Below are 25,245 nucleotides of genomic sequence, written 5' to 3' on the forward strand. Positions count from 1 at the left end.
AAAGCATAGGAAGAATAAAATAGATTAATTGCTCCAGTAATGCAAATGGATTTGCTGTGTGAAAAGAAAGGGCAAACGGTAATTCAAAGAGACTGGTTACTTCAATGGAATGCTTAGTTTTACTACAAAAAAATGCTGGGGTCATTTAAATACTTATGAATATCTGCTCTTGAATAAGCAACCTCACGGAAGTGTTGTTGGGGCTGATTGTAAATTAACCATTTAATCATGTTTGAGCCTTCTCATACCATATGGGATCCATTTGCTCATGCTGCTGCTGACTTCAGCAAAATAGTAGATAACAGGCTGTCATGGTGATTGAAGGAGGTTGATTGAGTAATGAATTATATTTTCTATTTTAAAAGGATGAAGGTTTTGGAGCCGTATTGACTGAGGGTCTGAGGAATTTTAAAAAAGCAGTATGAATATGTTTCTTGTTTAACTCTTTATGAAGAAGCTCTGAAGTTCGCTATGTTCTTGTAGGAAGGAAGCCTTTTTCCCCCTAAAAATATTAACATTAAAAGAATTCCCCTTGAATCACACAAACATCTGTTTGTATCAGTGAAATCATGAGACTTTTTCCATTTAAATTCATAGTGGAAGAATTTCAAGGAGTACAAGCTTTCCAGGGCAAGGACTGTGTCTTTATATTCTATATATTTTATATGTTCTATTCATGACTTACCACAATGGGGTGCGACTATAATATACAAGCATTAGGGTGGGATTTTCAGAAGAGTCTAAGGATATGCCTACGCAGCAGTTAAAAACCCACAGCTGCCCTGTACCAGCTGATTTAGGCTCATGGACTTGGGCTAAGGGGCTGTTTAATTGCAGGGTAAACATTTGGGCTGGAGCCCAGGCTCTAGGACCCGGCGAGGTAGGAAGATCCCAGAGCTTGGGCTGCAGCCTGAGCTCAAACATCTACAACACCATTAAACAGCCCCTTTGTCTAAGCCCCATGAGCCCACGTCAGCTAGCACAGGCAAGCCGTGGGTATCTTATTGCAGTGTGGACATAACCTACGTGATTTAGAAGCACATTTGACTTTCAGTCAGACTGAAAATCCCACCCTTAAAAATTAACAGTATGTACCTGATTAATAAACTCATAACAAAATCTGAGAGCAGGCTAATCTCATAATTGTTCTACTGAATTTTAGTTCATCTCATAATTGTCCTACTAGAACGGCATGTACTGTCCTTGGTTTTTATTAAGACAGGAGGGGCAAGTATAATGCATGTGTCTTATCTTATGAAGAGTGCAGTACGAAATGTCAATCTCCTTAAAAACGAATCATGATGGGCAGATATAGTCCTTTTAGGCTTATGATTGCCATCTTAATGAAACCTAACCTTTTCCACTGTACTAGGTAAATGGAGTCTTTGAAGAATGGCCGTAGCTCCCATTACTGAATAAAGAATGTACTTATTTATTTATGGTCCTTTATTTTCAAATGTGCCTGTCTTGGTAGTTGTGAATATTGCTGTCGAGTGTATACTGGAACCCTGGCAGCATTTCACTTCCCTTTCCCCAGACTCTGCAGCGTCTGCTGGTTCAGTTGGTGCTAAATCACAGTTATTCTCTTTTCTTTCAAGCAGTCATTATTTATCTTGTGTTCTTCTTCCTGCTCCTGGCTTGTTGTTAACTGTTCTGAAATCGAAAATCTTGTAGGGCTTTCAGATGGACACGGTGGATATCTACAGTACACAAGTGAAACTGATTTCCTATTTCTGACTTCTCTTTATGCTAATGTAGGATTGAAGATTCCTTACACTTCTTCCTCTCCCTCTTTTACCCTTATTCCTTTGCTAACCCATAAACAAAATTGAAGGCTGCCTCAGGCAAATTATGCGAGTTTCAGGTCAGATCTTTGGAATCAATTGAGTTAAAAGAAGAGAAACTATTCCCTCAGGTCATGTTCAGTTTGGTTTTTGGAAGCATGGTCTAGTGGTCTGAGAAGGGAGGCTCTATACATATCACAGGAAGTGATTTGCTGTGTTGTTTTTTGTGGGTCACTTTCTCTCTCTGAGCATCAGCGTTCCCATCTGTAATACGGAGCTAATAATATTTGTTTGTATTTGTAGAGCATTTTGAGGTCCTTAGCTGAAAGGTGCTATATAAGTGTAAAGTATTGATCATAACTGTTTTCTAGCCAGCTGGCATTTAAAACAAAAAAAGGGAAAGTGCCTATTAAAGTGTTGTACAGAAATATAGTTTAATCTCCAATGTCTCCCTCTCCAAACCCCAAAACCTTTTAGACTATTGGATCATTGTGATTGTGGTGTTGTTTAACAGCCTTTATGAATGTGCTGTCTTTTATTAACAGGGCTTGCAAAACCACTTAAGCAAGTTCTCAGAGAAGTTTGACCAAGTTCTGGCTTTCAGGCCCACTGGATGGACATACTCCGATTCGTGTCACGCTCTGGCAGATATCAAACCTCAGACCAGGGGAAAGATCACCATATATGGTACAAGCATTATAAATGGCTCAGTACATTTAATTCTGTGTGGATTGTTTGTATACATTTTATTCTAGCACCTCTTACTGTTCATCATATTATCTACTTATTGGTATCACTTCTGTTAAGAAGCTGAGCAGATAAATGTCTCCAGGATAAGTCTAAGAATTGACCAGTCTGGAACACTGTAAATGCAGATTTTAAATACTGTTTCCTTTAGTGCCCCTCTTTCAAAAAACAGTTTGATCTGATGCTTTAAGACAAACACAGACTCCATGGGTAAAATGCTATTCCCATTGAACTCAATAGGAGTTTTGCCAGGGATTTCAACAGAGCCAGGATTTCCCTCCATATGTGATTTCATGTGAAAGACCCTGTGCCTGCTGCAGAGCTTCCATAGGTACCAGCCTGTTTCTTCTGTTCTTATTGGTGCAGTCTCTGGCAAACAATTTATGGATGGAGTTAAATCTCCTAGAAAATCTCTCCTCTTGTCACTCAACAAAGTAGCTGGGGTCACTGAATTTGCACTAATGATTGACACTGTAGATTGATCCTAGTTAATCCTTCCAATAATGAAGTCTGGATTTTTACTTGATCCTTGGAGTAAAGTTTAAATCTCCATTTAATTAAAATATTCTTTTTAAGTATTTCTTTGTTTCTTGCAAAAATATTTTTAGTAAGACATACAGCTAAGCAGACTGCCTGAGGTATCTTTGCATTGTTTTGCTACAGGGATTCCTTACAGTGAACACAGCAGTTACCTAGAAATGAAACGATTTGTCCAGTGGCTGAAGCCACAGAAAATCATTCCCACTGTAAATGTTGGTGACTGGAGAGCCAGAAACATGATGGAAAAGCATTTTAGAGACTGGAAGATGGAGCCTACTGAGCTGAGGGAAGAATGTACGTTCCAAAGCATGTGTGCCGGGGGAGGGATTGAACTACCCAGGAATTTTATCTAGCCTTCCTTTTTCTATGAAGCCTCGTTTGAGAAGAAACAAGCTGCCATTGTCCTGCAAGAGAGAGTACGGTCAGATTCTCCCACAAGTGGGCCTAACTTTCCTGTGTAACCATTAGCCTATTTTCTCCTAGCTTATACTTTCAAAAAAATGGCAAATGTGTCTTTCAGGTTCTTTTGGAAAATTATTCAGTGTATTTGCTTTCCACAAAACTATCCAGTAAAACACTTAAGCACTTTCATAAGTTTAAGCACCTGAATAGTCCCACTGACTGCACTGGGACTGCTCAGATGCTTAAAGTTAGGCACATGCTGAAGTGCTGGATACCAGCCTAAGTTTCACTCCTCTTTGCCATCTTTTGCTTGCATGATATGGCTTTAGGATGTTGCAGAGCTCAACGAAAGAAATGGAACCATGATTATTACCAGTGTGTCAGAATTATACATTCTTTCTGATATCAGTCTAATGTCCAGATGTATGACATTGGCCTTTAAAATGGGGAACAGACCATCCCATATTATTAAAGGTACGAGAGGACATTTGAATTAACATGGTATTAAATCATTTAAAAGGAGGTGGAGATTTCAGTCATTTCAGTACCAGATCAAGCATTTCTGAGAAATGACTGTAATGAATGAGGGGATGACATCCGTTTATGTGGCACAATGTAAATTCAGAGAGCAGGTTGTTGCATTGTGAGGCAGAGCTAAAGGTTATAACGCTAATGTTTTCACATATCTGCAAACTTTACACCATAACAGAGGACCAATTTGGGCTGCTAGCAATTAGGCACTTTGTAGAATAATGAATGTTTATAAGGATATTCCCACCCTTGTGTATTTTAACATTCAGTATATGAACATTTTTATAAATCTGTTTTAAATAAAGAATCTAAATTAAGCCTGTTGTTTTTTCTTCAGATAAAGACCTTCACAATTAAGAGGAAGTGAATGTGAGTACATGTTGCAAGGCCAGCCTAACAAGCCGCCTTAATTCAGAATGCCCATTAAAGACACTGTGTGTTACACATGTGCCCTGGGCATGCAAGATTTGTTCCGTACCCTGGGTCATGCAAACATTTATGTACATTTTTAAGCATGCATTTGGTCCCACTGAAGTCCATGAAACTTCTCAGGTGTTTAAAACGAAGCCATGTGCATATTTGCAAGATCAGGTCCTAAGTCTGCACATATAGGCAGGTCTGTCCTCTGCCCCACAGAACGAAGGGAAGCAAATACTAGGAGGTGGCAGTAGCAATATAGGTTTTGCCTGCTGTGCTGTTTTTCCTGAATCCTGCACCATGCTCACATAGTTTAAGAAAGTGACTGTGGGCTTCCACACCAGTATTTTAATTTAAACATCAGAATAAGATCTCATTTCAGGAAAATATATCTAGAAGAAACAACAACAAAAAGCATCATTTATGAAAAATAATCCAGAAAGGTGGCGGATTTTCTTGGGGAAAACATTTCTTTACTGATCTTTGTAAAGATAATCAGACACTTTCCTATAGTAGTGAGCTCTGTGATTTTGATGAGCAAATAGTCTCATAGTTCTCTTTCACAGGGAAATAATATTCCCGTATACGTCTTTTTGTTGAAAAAAGATCTTGGCTACATTACAAATTTTTCAACTAGAAGCAATTACATTTAGATGTACTGGAATGTAGCAGTCAGTTACGTAATTGTATCTACATTAAGCAACTCAAAAATCTGAGATTGTCAGGTTTTTACTTTAACCAGTGTTTAGCATTCAGGATTAACCTCAATTAATTGTGAGAATTTCTCTCATCACAAGAGCTACTTAATACCACTGATTAGTAAAGCTTTGTACAGGCATCAGTCCCTGGATTAGGCCAGGCTGCGTTCAGCACAGGAGTGGGAGTCATGAAAGGTGGTTTTCATGCTTCACCCTGATATTGGGGCTGATTTGGTCCCTGACATAACATAGAGCAGCCTCAGAACATCTCTAATTAGTGTTGGCTGCCAACAGCCCTTAAGCAGATGCTCCACCAACCCAGGAATGACCAGAGCACAGTTTCGCTCTGGCCAGGCTCCCTTCCTTCTGAACATACCCCCTACACCTGGGCTAGAAGCAATGCAAATCGGAGACTGAACTGACACACACAGTTTACTGGGACCTTGTTCGGGCGCGGGAGGGATGTGCTAGGGAGTGTGGCCATGGCTGCAGCACATGAGAGAGAGCTGCCCTAAGTTACACCAGGGCTTTTTGAGCCCTTGGAGCAGCCCCAAATTAGAATGACACAAAGATGGGTTAAAGCTGCTTTTGTCCTCTTCCTCTGGGCTGCACCTAATCTGCTCCCCATCCTGGAGGTGTGGAAGAGAATCTCACCCCCCGGCGTTGAGATGGTCAGCTATTTGGGGTAGGGATGGTCATCTTATGCTATGCGTTCCCAATTACTAGATGAGGTGGACTCTATTGTAGTACAAATAATGTGAAGCTATTTAAAATCCAAGCCGCATTTCTCATCAGATTTTTCAATTTGTATATTTTCCAGTGACACTGTGTAAGCAGATAAAAGTATGTTTTAAATTGTATGTTTTGAGTACAGGAAGGATACAAGAAGATATTGGCTGTGATCAGACAAGACTTTCTGTAGCAAACAATGAGAGAGAATTTTGTACCAAAGGGTAGGTGAACAAAATTAATTGTAAGCGAAAACTGCTCAAGCACACAGCATATGTACAGTGTGGTAATCACACTGAAAGCCAAAGCCTAATTCACAAGTGTACTTCCATAATTCTATCCTCATGGACAGATGTCCCAGGAGTGCACACTTGATGACATTATAGCCTTGTAATTTAGTTGCTTATAATTTACTGTGTTTAATAAGGAACCAAATGTTAGAACTAACTTTCATTATAAATAGCGTATTCACAACACCTTTTCACACTGGCTCTTCAGTGTACTGCATGCTATTAGAATTTACTCCCTCTGTGGGTATCGAATGGCTTCCGTTGCCCAGAATAAAGGATTTTAAAAGGCTCTTTGAAACTAACCACAAAAATTATATATCTTGGAAAACACTCGTTGACATAGGCATTAGCTGATGTGATCCACTTGTGGTTTTCAGCCAGTTAATTCTGTTCTGATTTGGAACAGATGCTGATATTTTCTTCAATCTATAAAGCATTTCTGTACTGGATTCCTCTCTTGTCAATATGTATCTGGGTCTGTTTTCACTTGCATGCTGTCCCGTAGGTGCCCTCTATCTGCACTCATTCCTCTATCTTTCTGGTTATATTTGCACTTCTGCCAACCCTTTTTCAAATGTGGCCCTCAACTTTTCAACATTTCATCCACCTTCGTATTTAACAGCATTCCATTTTCCCCTTTTACTTGGCCTTATTCTGGTGGAAAAAATGACTGTTGAGAGGCCAAGCTCAGGAAGAAATTAGTCTTTTTATTCACCTTATTGTAAAGAGAGAGACGATTAATAACAGGAAGTGGCTTCTTAGATTACCAGGCAGGACATATAAGCAGCTGTGGAAAGTCATTTAACTAAACAAGAATATTGTGGAAAGATTTGTAGTAAGACCCAACCTCTACCATTCTCTTTTCTAGATTGTTCCCATGGAAAGGTTGCTGATCACAATAGATCAAACCTGATGTGCCTAAATGTATGATGAAACTTATTTTTGTGCCGAATTCTTTATAGCTATCTTTGCAACCTCACATCAAGCTATGCTTGATTCCACAGGGCACCTCCTGAGGATCTTGTCCTTAATGGAACAAGTAGCAGGAATGTAGGTGCCAAGTTAGGTGTCTAAATACCCTTGAGGATCTGAAGACTTCTCATACAGAATGGGCCATAGAATGAGATGGCTGGAGAACCTGTGGATTGGAATAAAGTAACAGGAAGGATTTCACTCTGGTTAGTGGTTGGGAAGTTCTGCCAGCTAAGTACCAAACTTGCCTTCAAAGAGGTTGCACAGGCTTAACTAATTGGAACTTAAGGTATGTCTACACTGCAATTAAAATCCATGGCTAGCCCAGGTCAGCTGACTCAGGCTTGCAGGGATTGGGCTGCGGGGCTGTAATATTGCGGTGTAAACATTCACATCCTGAGAGCCCCAGAGCCTGGGCTCCAGCCTGAGCTCGACCATCCCGCAGCCCAAGCCCTGCAGTCCAGAGTCAACTGATACGGGCTAGCTGCGGATGTTTAATTGCAGTGTAGACATACTCTAGGGAACAACTCCATTGTTGCATATGAAGGAATAGAATTGCGTTCACTCCCTTAGCTGCCATCGTTTTACAGAAGTAACATTATGTAGTTCTGTTACTCAAGCCTGGAGCTCTGACTCTAAATACACAGAGACAACAGCCCTGTTGAATAAAGCTGGATGGGAAACAGTTTTTCCATTCTGTGAATATATTTGAAGATCCGAAAGTTTTTCCCCTTTTAAATTGGGATGAAAAGTAAAAATCTTGAAAATATTTACAAACCAAAAAACTGAATTTTTGTGCATTTCAGGCCAATTGAAACGTTTTGTATTGGTAATTATGAAACATTTGATTTCATCGTTGACCTTTCTTTAATCTTTTTACAATCTAGTTAGCTTAAATTTTGAAACAAAAAAGTTGTTTCAAACTGGAAAACTGACATTGTCAAAACAAAACATTTTGACAATTTGAAACTGTTGTCTTGACCTTTTTTCAAGTCAGGAAGTTGTTTCTCAAAGTTTTGGTTTGGAAAGACGAATCAGTATCTTTTGACAAAAACAATTTGTCAAAAAATTCCCAACCAACTCTATTGTTGAATAAGAAGGTGCCATTTTTATATTGCCGCTTTTCAAAGTAGAAATCAACTTTAAATACTAGGGGACAGATTTTGATTGTTGTTACATTACAGAAAGATCAAAGTAATTCCATTGATTTGACTGGAATTACTCCAGATTATACTGTACAGAGAAGAACCCCAAAAGTGATTTGAGGGCTGGAAAAAATGCCTTAACGAGAGAGACAAAGCTTCATCTTATCAAAGAGAAGCTGAAGAGGTGACTTCGTCTTGGTGTCTAAGTACCTTCACAAGGAGAAGATAGTGGGTACTAATGGAATCTTTAATCTAAGGAAGAAAGGCAGAACAAGAGCCAACAGCTGGAAGCTGGAGCCATACACACTCCAATGAGAAATAAGGCTCTAGTTTTTAACAGTGCAAGTGATGAACCATTGGAATAAACTGACAAGGGAAGTGGTGGACTCTCCATCTCTTTGTGTCTAAAAATCCGGACTGGATGCCTGTCTGGAAGATGCTTTAGTCCAATGGTCTCCATCCTTTTTATGCCCAAGATCACTTTTTGAATTTAAGTGCAACCCAGGATCTACCCTTCCCCGAGGCCCTGCCCTGCTCACTCCATCACCCCTTCTCTCTGTCGTTTGCTCTCCTCCACCCTCACTCACTTTCACCGGGCTGTGGCAGGGGGTTGGGGTTCAGGAGGGAGTGCAGCCTCTGGGCTGGGGCCGAGCTGTTTGGAGTGTGGGAGGGGGCCAGCTGGGCTGAGCCTGGGGCAGGGGGTTGAGGTGCAGGAGGGGATGAGGGATGCAAGCTCTGGGAGGGAGTTTGGGTGCAGGAGTGAGCTCTGGGCTGGGGCAGAATGTTTGGGTGCAGGAAGAGGTTCAGGGTGTGGGCTCTGCGAGGAAGTTTGGGTGAAGGAGGGGGCCCAGGGCAGGGGTTTGGGGTGCAGGAGGGGGTATGGGGTGCTGGCTGTGGTAGGGGGCTGGGGGTTGGGGTGCACTTACCTTGGGTGGCTCCTGGTCGGTGGTGCTGCAGGGCTAAGGCAGGCTTCTTGCATTCTCTGGCCCCACGCTGCTCCTGGAAGGGACCAGTGCGCCCCTGCAGCCCCTGGGGGGGGGGCAAGTGGCTCCGCATGCTGCCCCTCTCTGCAGACACTGTCCCCACAGCTCCCATTGGCCACAGTTCCCTGTTCCCAACCAATGGGAGCTGCGGGGGTGGTGCTTGCAGGCAGGAGCAGCGTATGGAGATCCTTGCTCCCCATTTCCTCTGGTGCCACAGGGGCGTGCTGGCTGCTTTCAGGAGCAGTACGGGGCTGGGACAGGCAGGAAGCAAACCTGCCTTAGCAGCAGCCCCGCTGCACCAGAGACTTTTGGCAGCCGGAGATCGCAATCAACTGGGAGAGTCTCCAGGATCAACCAGTCGATTGCGATTGATCGGTTGGTGACCACTGCTTTAGTCAAACCCAAGTGATTAGGTTTGATGCAGGGGTGGACTGGCTGAAATTCTATGGCCTGTGTTATACAGGAGGTCAGACTAGATGATCTATCAGTCCTTTTTGGCCTTAAACTCTATGTATCTATGAGTCACCGAATAGTTGTCGGATCTTGGAATAAAAAATTGCTGTAAAGCCCAATGGTCCTGTTATCAGATGCTTTTCCAGTTTGTCTGGTGGTGACAAGAGTCAGAGCAAAGAGACAGGGAACCTTAACACTGGATTGATCACTTGCCTAGACTGCTTTTCAAAGCCAACCACTCTAAAGAATCACTCTCTACCTCCCATCAGGACTCAGTGCTCTGTTTACATATCGCTCTCTGATAAGCAGATAAATGAACTAAAAGCAACATTGTTCGGAAAAGGAAAAGAGACAAGAATAATCTCATTCTGCTGAGTCAAACAAAGGCTTTCTGTTTGTTGCTGTAAGCTACGGAAGATGGGTTGTTCACATGGGCCTGTGCCCCAGCACCTTCCACAGTAGCCATTGCAAAGGATTCTGGGAAGGGATTACTTAAAGACAACTCTATATAAAAACAGTGGCATGAAACATGCTCAGAGGCAGATGAATGGGAACTGCTGGGTGCTGAGTACTTGTGAAAAATCTAGCCATAAAATAACAACAAGCAATAGTTTCATTTGTTTAGGAAAGTGCTCCGATATGAGCAGAAACTTCATTACAATGGGGCAAAGCATCCCATTTACATCTAGCCGTATCTGTCCTTTCCATCTATCACTGTGTTTTTAGTGAATCTCAGTAGGTTCTAGTAGTGGTTAGTGCTGTATATTTTCGAAAGATACTGTATACGCTAAAAAGAAAAGGAGTACTTGTGGCACCTTAGAGACTAACCAATTTATTTGAGCATAAGCTTTCGTGAGCTACAGCTCACTTCATGAAAGCTTATGCTCAAATAAATTGGTTAGTCTCTAAGGTGCCACAAGTACTCCTTTTCTTTTTGCGAATACAGACTATCACGGCTGTTACTCTGAAACTGTATACACTGACATTTTTTCAAACACTTCAACCATTCAAATTGTCTCTGCGGCTAATTGCCAAAAATCTCTTTTTGGAGCTGAAGTATATTTACTTGGGTTATGTAGGAGACTTGTTCCTATGCCAAACTAAGGTGCAATTGATGCACTGGCATATTAGTCTGTGTCTGTTGAATAATTTTAGCAGCCATATTCTGACAAAAAGCAGCTAAGTGATAAATGGGGAAGTGTAAAGCAGTGGTTCTCAACCAGGGGTCTAGGGCCCCACGAGCAGGTTTCAGGGGGTCTGCCAAGCATTAGGCTGGCTGGGGCCTAGGGCAGAAAGGCAAAGCCTCGCCGCATGGGGCTGAAGCCCGGGGCTCTCAGCCCCACCACTTGGGGCTGAAGCTGAAGTCTAAGAAATGTAGCTTCGCGGGGGGAGGGGGCTCTGTAGCATGGGGCCTCGGACAATTGCCCTGTTTGCTACCCCCTAATGGCAGCCCTGGCTTTTATATGCAGAAAGCAGTTGTTGTGACACAGGTGAAGTTTTTATAGCACGTTGGGAGAGGTGGGGGCTCAAAAAGAAAAAGGTTGCGAGCTGCTGGTATAAAGATTTCAGCACAAAACTTTCTCTACCTGTGCATTCCCAGCCAGGTGGAAACAGCTGGCTTTAATTTCAGAACCAAACAAATCATGCGGTACTATATTTTGGGGATTTGGTTTTACATTTCCAGGTTTTATGGGTGTTTGACATATATATGGAGTGATGCAATTTGGAACTGCCTGTATCTTATATTCGACACTCCAATTGGTCAGTTTTAAAAATGGACATGATTAGTGATTGGAGAGAAAAATGTGACGTGGTTGAATGAAACTCAGATAGAGAGAATTTAAAGCTGATCATGTCAAGAATTAGAAATTGCAGTTCTCATTCTTAAATTTCATCCACTGGTTCTGATTATGGGTTTTCAACTGCAATAGAGTTCAGTTCTGACCACCAGAAAGTTAAAAAAAGGAATATTTAGGTCAGCAGTTCTCAAACTTCATTGCACCGTGACCCCCCCCTTCTGACAACAAAAATTACTACATGACTCCAGGAGGGGAGACCAAAGCCCAGGCCCACCCCAGGTTGCGCGTGGGGGAGTGGGGGGAGTGCAAAGCTGAAGCCCAAGGGCTTCTGCCCTGGGCAGGAGGCATGTAACCTTAGCCCCCCTTTCCAGGGCTGACACTCTAGGGCTTTGGCCCTGGGTGTTGGGGCTCGTGCTTTGACTTTGGCCTTGGCCCCAGCAGTCTAACACCAGCCTTGGCGACCCCATTAAACTGGGGTCGAGACCCACTTTGAGGTCCCAACCCACAATCTGAGAACCCCTGATTTAGGTTGAATAATTAGTATGATGATAGTGCCGACAGGCCCAACGAAGGTCAGAGCCTCATTGACCTAAGTACTATAAGCACACAAAATAAGAGAGACTCCTGCCCTTAACATTCTAAATAAATAAAATAAATGAGGAGAAAGAAGTATCCTCATCCCCATTTTAAGGATAGGGTGCTGAGGCACAGAGAGATTTCTCATACAGGGAGTCTGACAGAATCAAGGACTGAACCCTCAGTCTCCGGCCAGTCGCCTTACCCACAACACCATCCGTCCTTTCAAGAGGATTAGCTGTAATTGCTGTTAGGGTGGAACCATTTTTCAATTACAAGGATTGACACCGTAATGCTTGAGAGGTTTATAAGTATTTCACCAAAGAAAGACTGGCGTTAGGAGCAGTCCTGCAATGGCAGAAGGATGGGCTAGGTCAGGAGTTCTTAACCTTTTTTCTTTCTGAGCCCCCCCCCAGCATGTTATAAAAGGCTCCATGGCCCACCTGTGCCACAAAAACTGTTTTTCTTTATATCCAGTAGATTAAAAGCCAGGGCTGGCATTAGAAGGTAGCAAGCAGGGCAACTGCCTGTGCTCCCACACCACAGGACGCCCTGGAAAGCTGAGTTGCCCAGGCTTGCCTTCAGCCCCACGTGGCTTGGGCTTCGGTTTTCTGTCCTGAGCTCCAGGGAGTCTAATGCTGGCCCTGCTCTCTGGTTTATTTTGGCGGACCCCATGAAACCTGCTCATGGCCTCCCGCAGGGGGCCCCGGGCCCCAAGTTGAGAACTGCTGGGCTAGGTGACCTAAAATTCCTTTTCTGTTTCTACCGCCTGTTATTCTCTGAACCTTTACCCAGTGTTACACAATGGCACCTTGTTATCGAGTCTCTGGTGAGTACTTTGGCAGCAAAGATGCTTTTCCACTCTGTCATATCTGTATATGCTGCAGTATCATGGAGCTGATAGAAGCTTGTTTGTGTCAGTTTCTAATAGGCACTTACATAAAACAAATAATTTTTTAAAAAAACCCTAAGGTCTTTGGCTTTTGGATTGAACTTGATTTTTCCCTATGTGCAGCATGGATGGTAAGGATGCAAAAAAGAAAATTTTCCAGTGCAGGGAATCCACAGGTTAGTACTTAGCTCTTTTAATGCATAGATGTCAAAGGGCTTTACAAAGGGAGGATTTGCATTATTAACTCATTGTATAGATGGGGAAATGCAGAGCCAGAGAGATGAAGGGAGTTATCCAGCGTCACAGCATGAATCAGTGGCAAAGCCCAGAATAAAAGCGAGCCCACGGCTACAGCTCTTATTCATACAGACCTAGGATCGGAGCCTTAGACTACTCTTAAAGAACCCGTCCTAGGTTGGGATGGTCCTTTAAGAGAATTGGGCTTAGTCACACTGGTGACTAATTAATTGCCTCCCAGGTGATGGGTTTGGTTTCTTTTGTTGGTGACAGTACCGGATTTACCATGGCGCCTGGCCCACAGTCCAAAGGGGCCCCGCCCGGCCCTCTCTTCTCCGCCCCCTGCTCTCTCCTGTGGGGGCAGAAGCTTGATGCTGCCGGCTCCTGGGGCTCCTGCTGCAGCAGGGCAGGCTCCGCCAGCAGCCAAGCTCCCCACTCCCCCGCCTCTTCCCGGAGCGTGCTGCATTCTGCCCCTCCCTGCCGCCAATCAGCTGTTTGCCGGCAGCGGAAGAGCGGAGCCTCAGCACACTCCCCGCTCAGGGGAGGGGGAGAAGAGGTGGGGGCGGGACCTTGGGGAAGGGGCTGGAATTGGGGCATACCCCCTCCACCCCTCTGCCGTGAGCACCCCCACTACACCAGCCCACACCCCACTAACTCTAAATCCACTCCTGGCTGTCACGTCACCTGGGCTGGGGATACTGTATCAGCTGATCCCCACAGCCTACCTGCGCAGTACTGCAGACATGGCCCTGCCCACTAGCTCCTCTCCACTCCCTAGCCCACCCACCACTTGCTTTCCCCCCCTCCCGCTTAAAAATGATTGCTCCCCCCCCCCACCGGCTTCTCTGGCAGCCCTGTTGCCAGGTATCCAGTTTTAGACTGGAAACTCCAGTATAAAATGGGACCTGGGTGTCCGGTTAGCAGTGCTGACTGGAAACTAAAAGTCTGGTTATAGGAGTAACCACATTAGCCTCTGCTCCTCCCGCTCCCAACACCCACCCAGGGCTGGAAGAGAACCTGTCCTCCTGCTGCGGGAGGAAGGGCGGCTCGCTGCAGAGAGAGCCGAAGAGAATGGGCTAGAACCAGGTAGGTACCCGCTCTCCGTGGGCGGGGCGGAGGGGGGGGGCCCACAAAAAGTTAATCCGGCTCTGCTTACATAACCATTACATCACAAAGGGAGGAGGAGGAGGAAATAGAAACATCAGATAGCAGAATCTGGGATTTTGGAAGACCTCTTGAGCTGAGCAAGTGGCTACAAAGACTGTAGAGGTGGAGAAATACTTGTTTTGATTTCTGTCAACGTTTGAACAGTGATGTTGTTTCAATAAACTAGGCCCCAAGAAGGGGCGTTATTTCTCTTGCAAGCGTCTGGATGCAGTTTTTAAGAACTCCATTTAGGGGAAACCGAGACTGGGGCATAGTCCAATGCTAAATTGGCTATTGCCCTGCCATGGAACCCCGTCCTCAAAGACACTAAATATCCTCTGCTGCTATTGATTTCAGCAGAATGCCCTGAGGGCAGATTTTTAAAGGTATTTAGGTAGTTAGGCATCCCAGGTGATTTTCAAAATCGCATAGGTGCCTAACTCCCATTGAAATCAGTGAGACAACTTGCCGAGTAAGGGTGTCACAACTGGTCCCTAAATCAGCTGATCTGACTCGTAAAAGCCTTCTAAAGTCAGAATCCAGTCGGTTACAGTATTTCCGTGGATCAGTTTGGACCACGTTTGATTTTCTGGACGGCTCTCCCTGGGATAGGCCATTTCCTAGTAATCTGGAGCGGGGGATAATTCAGGGCAGGTGTTCAGTGCTAGTGGGGTGCTTGAAGTGCGCATGAAATGCCTGCCTCATGGGCTGAGTGAGGCTTTAGCTGGCAATTAGGTTCAGCACACATGGACTCCTGCCGCCTCCCGTCCTTCCTCGCCGCCCACCTGCCTGTCTGCACGCAGCAGAAACAGTGATTTAGAGGAGCTGAGTTGTGGGAAGTACAATTTAATCGTTCTCATTTTTAAATCGCTCCCCTCCCTCGTCATCTCCTAGCAGGCGCTTTCCAAGGAGCAGCTCCCCCAGCAGCAGCGGAGACTCAATGCAGCGACCCTTCCCATGCAACGTCTCGCAGTAACATGAATTGGTCACATCTTGCTTTTGAGATGAGACTCGCTGATGGGACTTAGTGCACTGGGGCACGGTTCCCCAGGAAATAGCCTGCTGGGCTAGATCCTGATCTGGTATCAAAGCCTTGCTGATTTACACTGTCTAAGGGACAGCGTGCACCTGCCATGTTTCATCTGGGAGGCCATTCTTATGGCCAAAAGCAATAGTGGAAATTTATATGACTCTTTGTCTCTTGCAGTACATTCAGGCAATCCTTCAGAGCATTACCCTCCCTGAAAAAAATCCATACAGTCTGTCTGGAAATAAAGCCCTGTTTGCAAACACTCATCTGCTCCTCTAAGGTGTGCTAAGGTCAGGCCAGTCTCCAAGTCAATTCCCATCTGCTCTTCCTTCTTTACAATGAGTGCCTGGAGCACAACTAGAGAGAACGATGTTGCATGTAGGAAACCGAAAGCGCACTGCAATGTACTGAAAAAGATTGCTTTGTTAAACACAAAGAGGAAACTGCCTCAGCGGCAGGGTGAAAGAATATTCCACTGAGCTGGGCTGTCAAGCTCATGCACAGAACCCACCTTTCTCACCAAGGCATGGCAGTGGTTCTGGGGTGCTGAAGGCAGAAATCATGTATTTGGGTTGTTATTACTATGTCAAGCCAGGGGATGCAACTGCACCCCTAGTTCCAGCACCTATGAGGCCTGGACAGCCTTGGGCTTCTTCAAAGTCATAGGCAGGTTTTCTCCAAATGCTGTCACTGAAATAGTCCTGCAGTTTAGCTGAGGGAGAGCCAACAGAATCTAACTGAGAGTTACTACTGTATTTTGTAGTGCCTAGAGGCCCCCATCAGAGACAATGTCCCCTCTCATGCTGATTGTAATGAAAACACAATCCCTACCCCCACAGAGCTTTGTAACGGCATAAACTGTCACATGGCTGAAGGGGAAAAACAAACTCAATCAGCTATAGATGGTGGACTGCCCTGAAAACTAGAACTAGGATGTGCTCCAGCTGAGGCAGGGATAGCTCAGTGGTTTGAGCATTGGCCTGCTAAACCCAGGATTGTGAGTTCAATCCTTGAGGGGGCCATTTAGGGATCTGGGGCAAAAATTGGGGATTGGTCCTGCTTTGAGCAGGGGGTTGGACTAGATGACCTCCTGAGGTCCCTTCCAGCCCTATTCTATGATTCTATGACTCTAATCAACCACTGGTTCCGTCCAAGGTTTCTGGGAGTGGGGGGGTTTGGGACCTATATAAGTCAGACCCAGCTCATCCTAAATAAAAGAAGCAACACCAAAGAAGGGCAAGTTGCTGAAGGAAATAGCTCCAGAGATGGGAACTTTAAAGTGTCTGAGGAGATGCAACTGGAAAAGAAGGTATTGAATTTGGGAGCATCTGGAATATAGGCTGGGGCCTGCCTTTGTGTAAAGATTTTGGACTTTTTGGAGAGGAAAAAGGCTTTGATACCCACTGGGCTCACAGAGCATGGAGATTTGTGGGGAAATGAGACCACAAGTAAATGAGTGCAGATGGGGGTAAAATAGACATGGATAGGGGCTGCCCATAACAATGTAATGCATTAGGGGATGGGTCGGTCTTTAAGTTTGTGTGCTCGTTTCAATGTAACGGGGTGGGGGGGGTTGAGGCTTGAAAATCACCGGAAATATTTTGTATTTTATGGACATCCTCTCTTAAGAACTGCTAGGTTCTCTGGCTTCCTTCCCCTCCCCCATTTCTGTGGTGGTCATGTCATCCTGGCCCACCAAAGCATTTCCCTGGTGACAAGCTTATAATATAAATAAGTTGCTGATGAGATAAAATGTACTGTAGAAGATGGGGGCAGGGGAGCGCACAGGGTAACAATGAGATGATTATTGGTGGTCTAACTACAGGCATATCTGTGGCAGTTGGATAGCCTGGTGATGAGCACTAAGGAGTAGAGGAATGTTCTGGTCCACAGTAATTTTGCAAAGGAGCCCACAGATGTCTGCAGCTGTGTCTTGGCTAGTCTGAGTGCTTTCAGCAGTTCAGGCATGGATACAAATGAAGTTCCCACGCAGCCCCTATTCATGTCTATTTTACCCCCATCTGCACTCATTTTCTTGTGGTCTCATTTCCCCACAAATCTCCATGCTTTGTGAGCCCAGTTGGCATCAAAGCCTTTTTCCTCTCCAAAAAGTCCAAAATCTTTATACAAAGGCAGGCCCCAGGCTATATCCAGATGCTCCCAAATTCAATACCTTCTTTTCCAGTTGCACCTCCTCAGACACTGATCTGGTAGAGTCTTTAAAGCTGCCATCTCTGGAGCTATTTCCTTCAGCAACCTGCCCTTCTTTGGCGTTACTTCTTTTATTTAGGATGAGCTGGGTCTGACTCTCTGTGTATATAAATCTCCCCACTGTATTTTCCACTGAATGCATCGATGAAGTGAGCTGTAGCTCACGAAAGCTTATGCTCCAATAAATTTCTTAGTCTCTAAGGTGCCACAAGTACTCCTTTTTCTTTTTGCGGACACAGACTAACAGGGCTGCTACTCTGAAATCTGACACCTATGGGAGCTGTGAGTTCTCCGCACCTCAGGCCCTTAAACATGTAAAGCATATGGATGGGTCTACAGGTGATTGTCTGCTTTCTACCCGCCTTGCATTTATTTTCCATTAAGTATGTTGATTGTGTTTCTAAACCTATTGTCAATCACTATGAACTGAGAGTGCTCTGGGCAAAAGCAAGGTATCTGTAAAATATGCTATAACCTACCAGTAGAACCAAAGGGGAATCTGCAGTGAAACATCTGCTTTGGGAAGACTGACTGCCCAAGGCTTTTCAATGATGCTTACTATTATTAGCTTTGCGTGGGCACTGAATGTGGCAGGCTTGTGAAATACGGCTGAATATGTTAACAGTCCCTGATTTACACGCCAAACGCATTCAAAGCCAGCACACAGCCAAATAAATAGACAGCTGCTATCCGATCTATTTCCGCTCTAGCCATTCGCCGCTTGATTTATCTCACCTGTGTCATACATCAACCTGCAGCAGCGCTCTCCCTCATTCCTGAATGAAATCAAAAGGGCCCTGGAACAACTTGGGTGACTGCAGCAGGTATGCTGAGCTCTGAAATGAACGTAGCCAGCAAACCATCAAAACTAAGTTGCTTCTTTCTGTTGCTGGCTCATTTTTCTTAAATCTTCTGAGCAGTACTTACTGTACCAGTAGAGTGTTACATGCAAACCAGAGCCCAGTCCAAAGGCAGATGGTGTTTTAAGAAGCAGCTGAAGTGCACAGAAGAGAGTCCCGAAAAAGAAACCAAGTACTCTATTTGCATCTGTAATGAGTCTGACAGCAGCCCTTTCTAAAGAACATGAGGATTTGAAAGGGTTCAGCATTGCACTGAAATGTTGAAGCAATTAGTTAAATTTCAAGGTGTACAGAGCAACAGAACAGAATGCTCATTGACTTTTCAATCCAAGTTAGCAGATGTTTGGAGCATCTTGTTTTCTGGTATGGTGCCTTTCACTGTTGTCAGCCCAGTCTGTTCCCACCCTGTTCACCTTAAACAAGAAGTCTGATCCTAAGCCTGTTGCAGTCCATAGGAATCTTTCCATTGACTTCAGTGGTCACTGGATGAGGCTGTGAGTTGTTTATGAAGCACTGTAAGAGTATGAGGCTTAAAAACACTTGAAAGCCAATGGGAGCTGGCTCAGCACTTTGAAATTAGGCCCCTCTTAGGTGCAGGAATATGACACAGATTATGCCCCCAAGATATGTATGGAGAGGAAATCCATTTCAGTTTCCTCCCCCCACACTCAATTGGCTCAATTATGACCTTGACACAAGCCCTGTATAGGTGGCAGCCCATATTTATGCTGCCCCATGAGGAAACCTTAAGGGGATGTAGTCTACGGCCTCCTCCATACCAGGACAGCTGTGCTGACCAGGATGTTAATGGGGTGGAGCCAAAGCTCTGCCTGCTCCTGCCCACCTGTGTGGGGAGGGGTGCTAGCAGCCCTGTGACAATTGCTCTCCCTCCCTTGCACCCCATATACAGACCAACGATGCACTTACTCCCTTGTGTGGGTGTGTGAGGCACCTTGTGACGCAGCCCTGTGTTTGCTAGAGCTCTCAGCACAATAGACCTGGTCCTAGTAGCATGACTCAGGTAGCTATCAGGGGGTTCATGCCCAGAAATGGGGTACAGGCCAAGAAATGTTCTACTCCAGCACTCATGGGCTACATGGTGCCTAATAGCCCTTGTAGCGTGATTTTTTTTTAAACCCTCTGGCCTCCATAGGCACTTTCTGTTCCATTGTCCTTATATCTCAGTGATATGATTCCAAAACATTCCTGGGCTATTCCTAGCTTCTCCATAGCATCATAGATCTTCTTCAGCAACCAATTCTTTATTTTAACTTTTGGAAATGGACGTAAGACCCTTACTCAGGGAGCTGCTACCGGGGACTGTTGACGGCAGCATTTTAGTGCAAGAGCAGCTGGGCACATTTACGCTGAATTATGTTGATGCTTCAGATGGTCTCTGCGAGCAGGTGCTGCCATTTGCCCTGTTGCTAGGAACACTCAGCTCATTTTTCAAATATAGAGAAAATGAATTTACAACAAATTATTCCAGTTCCACAAGCTATGCCTTCATTTTTCCTCTTATTTAATGCAGCCCCTCAAATGTCAACTCAAATGTCTTTCCTTCCTGATTCCCACACCTTAGCAATGATTTGCTATTGTGGGAGGCTTGCACTCACTCTTCTTCTTTTTACAAAAGACCGCTTAGGAAGGTTTGCTCTGAAGCAAAGTGGCAGCTACAAAGAATGAGATGGCCTTTGTAGCTAAAAGAAAATAAAGGTGGGTCAAATGGTGGGGGCCCCATGATCCTTCATGGTGTCTCTTAGTAGCTTCAAGGGCCCGTTCAAAATCACAGGGTGATAAATATTTTGAGTAAACTCTGTGTAACAACCTCCCTCCCTGTGGGTGATCAATGGGGACAGAATCCAGGTGCGCCCGCACGACAAGCATGGGTCTCTGTCACTTAAGCTAAAAGACTTACACGATTAGCAGGGACTGCAGGAGGCTGCCCTATGAACCAGCCACTAGAGGGGGAACATACAACACACACTGAAACAATGAATCCCAGGTGCAAATAGGAAAAGGAAAACAGGTTATGTAAACTCACGTATGGAAAGAAAACAGATGTGTTGCTCTCGAAGACCATGGTAACAGGATGGCAGCAATCACTGATAATGCTTTTGGTTTTTTGACATCTGTGTTGCATTTCCAAAGTTGTGGTTCTTGTCTCACCTGCTGCTTTGGAAATGCATCCGGGTTCACCTCTTGAACTGCCGACACAATATGCTTTCGGTTCAGTCCGTGCTTGCTTCAGCCTGACTAACTGACACATGCTCGTTTCTGTCTCCAGTACTCCTGAATTACATGCATCTCCAAATGGCCATTGTCTCACTAGTCTCAACGGAGAAATCGCACTGCTGTGCATTGTGGATGTGTGAGCAGCTGGACTCACTTGCCTGACTGCATTATCTAGCTCCACTGGCCCTGTCAACCCCGTCTGTCCAAAATGCCACTCCATAGCCAGGTGATTCATAGTTTTTTGGTCAAGAACAGTCAGAAATGAATAGCTGCTACTTAGCTTGTAAGCTCCCTGGGGCAAGGGCCATGTTTCTGTTCTGTATTTGTACAGCACCTTGCATAGTAGGGTCCTGCTCGATAACAGAATTCTGGGCCCTACTGTAATACAAAAAATAGACTTTTCAAATCTGAGGTTCATGTCCATATTGACTCGGGTGTTTAAGCACTAAAACCAACTGCTTACCCGTCTTAGCTTCTACCAATATGACTTGAAAGAAAATAGAAGAGTGACTTTACCTGTACTTAACTCTAAGAATCATCCAGACACTTTAGAACTGAGAGAACACAGGCCAGATCTGCAGCTGGTATAAACTGGCATTGATCTACTGACTTCATGGGATCAGGTAGATTTACACCAGCTGAGGATGTGACCTTCATGTGATTTCTAACTGGAGGATCTGAGCCATAAAGTCATAAAGCATAATGAATAACCCTAGGCTGATAACTGTCTTTCTAACGGGAGAATGTGGAAATGGGCTTTCTCTCATTTTCTGTTAAACGAAAGTACATGTAGATTCTCATTAACCTCAGCCAACCTCTCCTTTTCTTGAAGTGTTGCAATAATTTAGACGGGAATTAAGGTCCAAAGGCAGCATTTGAAATTCCCGTGCCGTTTCTAGGAACTGCCTCACAAGTTACAAGTTCCTTGTAGCGATCCTCTAGCCAAAAGGGAGTGTGTGCAAAAGGGGGATTCAGGCAACTAGCGCTGCACATGTGGGGTGGTTGCTATTCCCTGGGAAAACTATTCAGCAGAAAGTAGAAGGACAATGGGTAGGGCTCCATGTCTGTCATGGAAGTCACGGATTCTGTGACTTTCTGTGGCTTCTGCAGGGACCAGTGTGGCTGACCCCAGGGCCTCCCAAGCAGCTGGCCCCAGGCACTGCCCCACCAATGTCCCCGCCCCCCGCCCCTCCCCCCAGCGTCAGCCCCCACAAACACTCACAGTGTCCCCCCCCTCAATCCTTCCCCCTCCCCCCAAGATTTAAACACAGGTATTTTTAGTAAAAGTCATGGACAGGTCACGGCCCATGAATTTTGGTTTATTGCCTGTGACCTGTCCATGACTTTTCCTCAAAATACCCGACTAAATCATAGCCTTAATAATGGGCTCATGGTGAAGGAGGACTCAGGAGACCGGGCTTCAGAGCCTGGCTCTGCATCCCCTGTGCTGAGCAGAGGCACATGCAGAGGCCTGGCTAAGTTTAACTGACCGTCCTTGGGTCAACAGTGGGTTTGAAGCAGTGGCAGGACCCACTGTGGTGAGATTAATTTCTTAGTCTTGTGGTAAACTGCCTATAAGTGGGATGAGTCACTTAACCAGGGTGATTCACTCCCATCCACAGGAGTGGATGCATCATCTAATTTGCAGCCATGAATACAATTTCCCCGGGGCATACTGGTAGGGTTAATAGGGAGAAGGGAGAGTAAAGTCACTTTCCTCTCAAGCATTTATCATCCATCAGAATCAGGTGTGTGTGTCCATTTTTTACCACTGCAGGAGAGAGCCACTGGTGAATCTCTCTCATTCCTGTCTTGTCTGGGCATGATAGACTGAAACTCAGGGAGAGACACCCCTTTTTGTTTCATACAGTGGGATATGATCGTAGAGAACTCAGTTGTACTGAGGTCACAGTCAGTGCAACTGAGATCAGGAGGCAAAGTAGCTTAATCAGCTGTTGAGGATCTAGCCTTAGTGTCTTGCCCAAGGGGACACAGGAAGTCTGTGGCAGAGCAGCAAATTGAACCCAAGTCTGAGGCTAGTGCACTAAGCACTCGACAATACTCTCTGGAGTGGTATGCTGCAGCCACCACTCTGTTCCATCCCTTCCTGTCCTGAAACTGAGGGAGCATGTAGTGTAAATCTGACTGTGGCAGCTTTACACAACCAGGGGAGTTCCTTAGGACACAGGAACCTCAAATCTTCCCATAGGGCAATTCTAAGTCCCCTTCCAGCAACTTGGGTGCAGAAATGGGATGAGGATCTGGCCCGATTGCTTGTCCAGCTTCCTTTGACTTTGGGATTTGACAATTGGGAAATGCAGTCTGTCCTTTAGTAAGGGACTGCTGGGGTTATGGAGCTGTAGGACAGGTGTCCATGGTGTGACAAAGTTGCTCTTCTACCTTGGTGGGGCCTGTGCTTATTGGCAGATTTGCTCGCCTCAGAGATTCATGGCAGCCCTCAGTTTGGCCACTTCTGTGGCTCAAATCCGCTCTTCACTCAGATAACCTCATCACTGGCCAGCATGGGGAAAAAGAAGGAGAACAATCCCCGCAGTCTCTGCTGATCCACCACATGGGTCAGAGAACAGCCCAGAGACCTTCCCCTCTGGTGGAACCCACAGTCCAGGTCAACTCCTCCTATTTCTGATCAGGAGTTGGAGGTTTGGGGGGAACCTGGGCCCGTCCGCCCTCTCCTCCGGGTTCCAGCCCAGGGCCCTGTGGTCTACAGCTGTCTAGAGTGCCTCCTGGAACAGCTGTGTGACAGCTCCAGCTCCCTGGGCTACTTCCCCATGGCCTCCTCCCAACCCCTTCTTTAGCCTCATCACAGGATCTTCCTCCTGGTGTCTGATAATGCTTGTACTCCTCAGTCCTCCAGCAGTACGCCTTCTCACTCTCAGCTCCTAGTGCCTCTTGTTCCCAGCTCCTCGCACGCACGCCACAAACTGAAGTGAGATCCTTTTTAAACTCAGGTGCCCGGATTAGCCGGCCTGTCTTAATTGATTCTAGCAGCGTCTTAATTGGCTCCAGGTGTCCTAATTAGCCTGCCTGCCTGAATTTGTTCCAGCAAGTTCCTTCTTGTTCTGGAACTGCCTGTTACCTTACCCAGGGAAAATGGACCTGCTTAATCTGGGACTAATATATCTGCCTGCCTTTCTCTTGGACTCCAGCGGGTGCACGTGCGGCCCTGCAAGTAATTTTTGTTTTTACCGCTGTCTTGTGCCAGGCCGCGTTACCATGAGCTTGCCCCTGAACCCCAAGCCCTTCCTGAACGGACTGACAGGGAAGCCGGTGATGGTGAAGCTGAAATGAGGGATGGAGTACAAGGGCTACCTGGTGTCTGTTGACCATTACATGAACATGCAGCTCACAAACACAGAAGAATACATAGATGGTGCATTGTCAGGACACCTTGGTGAAGTTTTGATAAGATGTAACAATGTCCTGTACATCAGAGAAGTAGAAGAAGAAGAAAAAGATGGAGAAATGAGAGAATAAGTTTGTATATTTCTGGAAAATAAAGATCAGTTTTTCACAAAAAAACCCCCCAAAAAACAAAAAAACCCACTCTCCTGTAGCCATCTGGCCTGACCCTGTCACAGTGGACATTCTGCTCAGAGGTGTGCTGGGGAAACACGCCCAGCGGCTGCCTTGGAAAGGTAGCGTGCTCTCCATCTGCATCTGCTGTCAGATACCATACCCTCACACTGACTAGCTACACCCTCCCTGCCTTGTGGCAGGACCCTTTGCAGATCTGCTCCAGGGCAGAAAAACCCCTTTGTCTTCTTCCCATCCCCAAATCCCCTGCACAGGACAAACCAGAATTTAGCCCATAGACGTTTAGTATGCACCGTACAGGACAGATTCTCTGCTGCCTCCAGTATTCCTGTCCTGACAAACCTCTTCTCCCTACCGCCAGCGCTGTCGGGAGAGAGGTTGTGGAGTCAGCACTATAGGGCCCTTCGGGGGGTTGAGCAACATAGAAAGAGCACCGTGTGCTGGAGAACAGGCCTCTCAATGTATGGGATAGTCACACAGGCCAAGATATGTCAAAAGTGACTAGTGGATTTTGTGTGCCCAGCTTGAAACACCTTCATAGGCCTCATTTTTCAGGAAGTGCTGAGCACCTGCCCTCTAAAAAACAGGCCCCTTTAAGGTAACAAGTTGGACACTAAAAATCACTAGTCACTTTACAAAATCTTGGCTATATACCGTACCTTGCATCTGTTAATCAGTAACTACATAGGGGAGTGGGCTTAGCTAGTTAGCAGAGACCGTGTCCAATAGCTGGACTCATGCTACTGTGTCTGGTGCACAGGCCCACATCTGGCCAACTAATCAAGACCTCTGTGTCCTCTGGGACAAGCCATTAGGAGGTGTTCCCAGCTGATGTGTCTCATGGCACGGGAAATGCCAAGGAAAATTATGAGCCACAGTCTGTTTTATACATGTTAGATTTTGTGCCTCCCTCCCCCACCTTTCACAATACAAGTTTGTCAATTTGGAGAAGTCCCTTCCCACAATCAACCTCTAATGAGCTCCTCTTCTCTCTGACTAATTGTGGATTCTCC

At 45.4% G+C, this 25,245-nt stretch overlaps 1 protein-coding gene and 1 pseudogene across 3 annotated transcripts in view; both read left to right on the forward strand.

The window, feature by feature from the left end:
* Window positions 1–24,013, forward strand: part of DCLRE1A (DNA cross-link repair 1A) — a 44,603-nt gene extending 20,590 nt beyond the window's left edge. For 2 of the 3 annotated variants that reach the window (XM_077823109.1, XM_077823107.1), the window contains exons 9-10: window positions 2,330–2,471; window positions 3,195–4,321. In XM_077823109.1, coding sequence (XP_077679235.1) covers window positions 2,330–2,471; window positions 3,195–3,424 — 372 coding nt within the window. In that variant the 3' untranslated portion in view covers window positions 3,425–4,321. Of the gene's footprint in view, window positions 1–2,329; window positions 2,472–3,194; window positions 4,322–4,341; window positions 4,374–23,900 lie in introns of those variants that run through there. The other variant, XM_077823110.1, reaches the window with a different exon arrangement.
* LOC144268351 (small nuclear ribonucleoprotein F pseudogene) lies at window positions 23,849–24,172 on the forward strand (annotated as a pseudogene).
* Window positions 24,173–25,245: the final 1,073 nt, after the last annotated feature.

Source organism: Eretmochelys imbricata, chromosome 7 (genome assembly GCF_965152235.1).
Source record: "Eretmochelys imbricata isolate rEreImb1 chromosome 7, rEreImb1.hap1, whole genome shotgun sequence".
Taxonomy (NCBI): domain Eukaryota; kingdom Metazoa; phylum Chordata; order Testudines; family Cheloniidae; genus Eretmochelys; species Eretmochelys imbricata.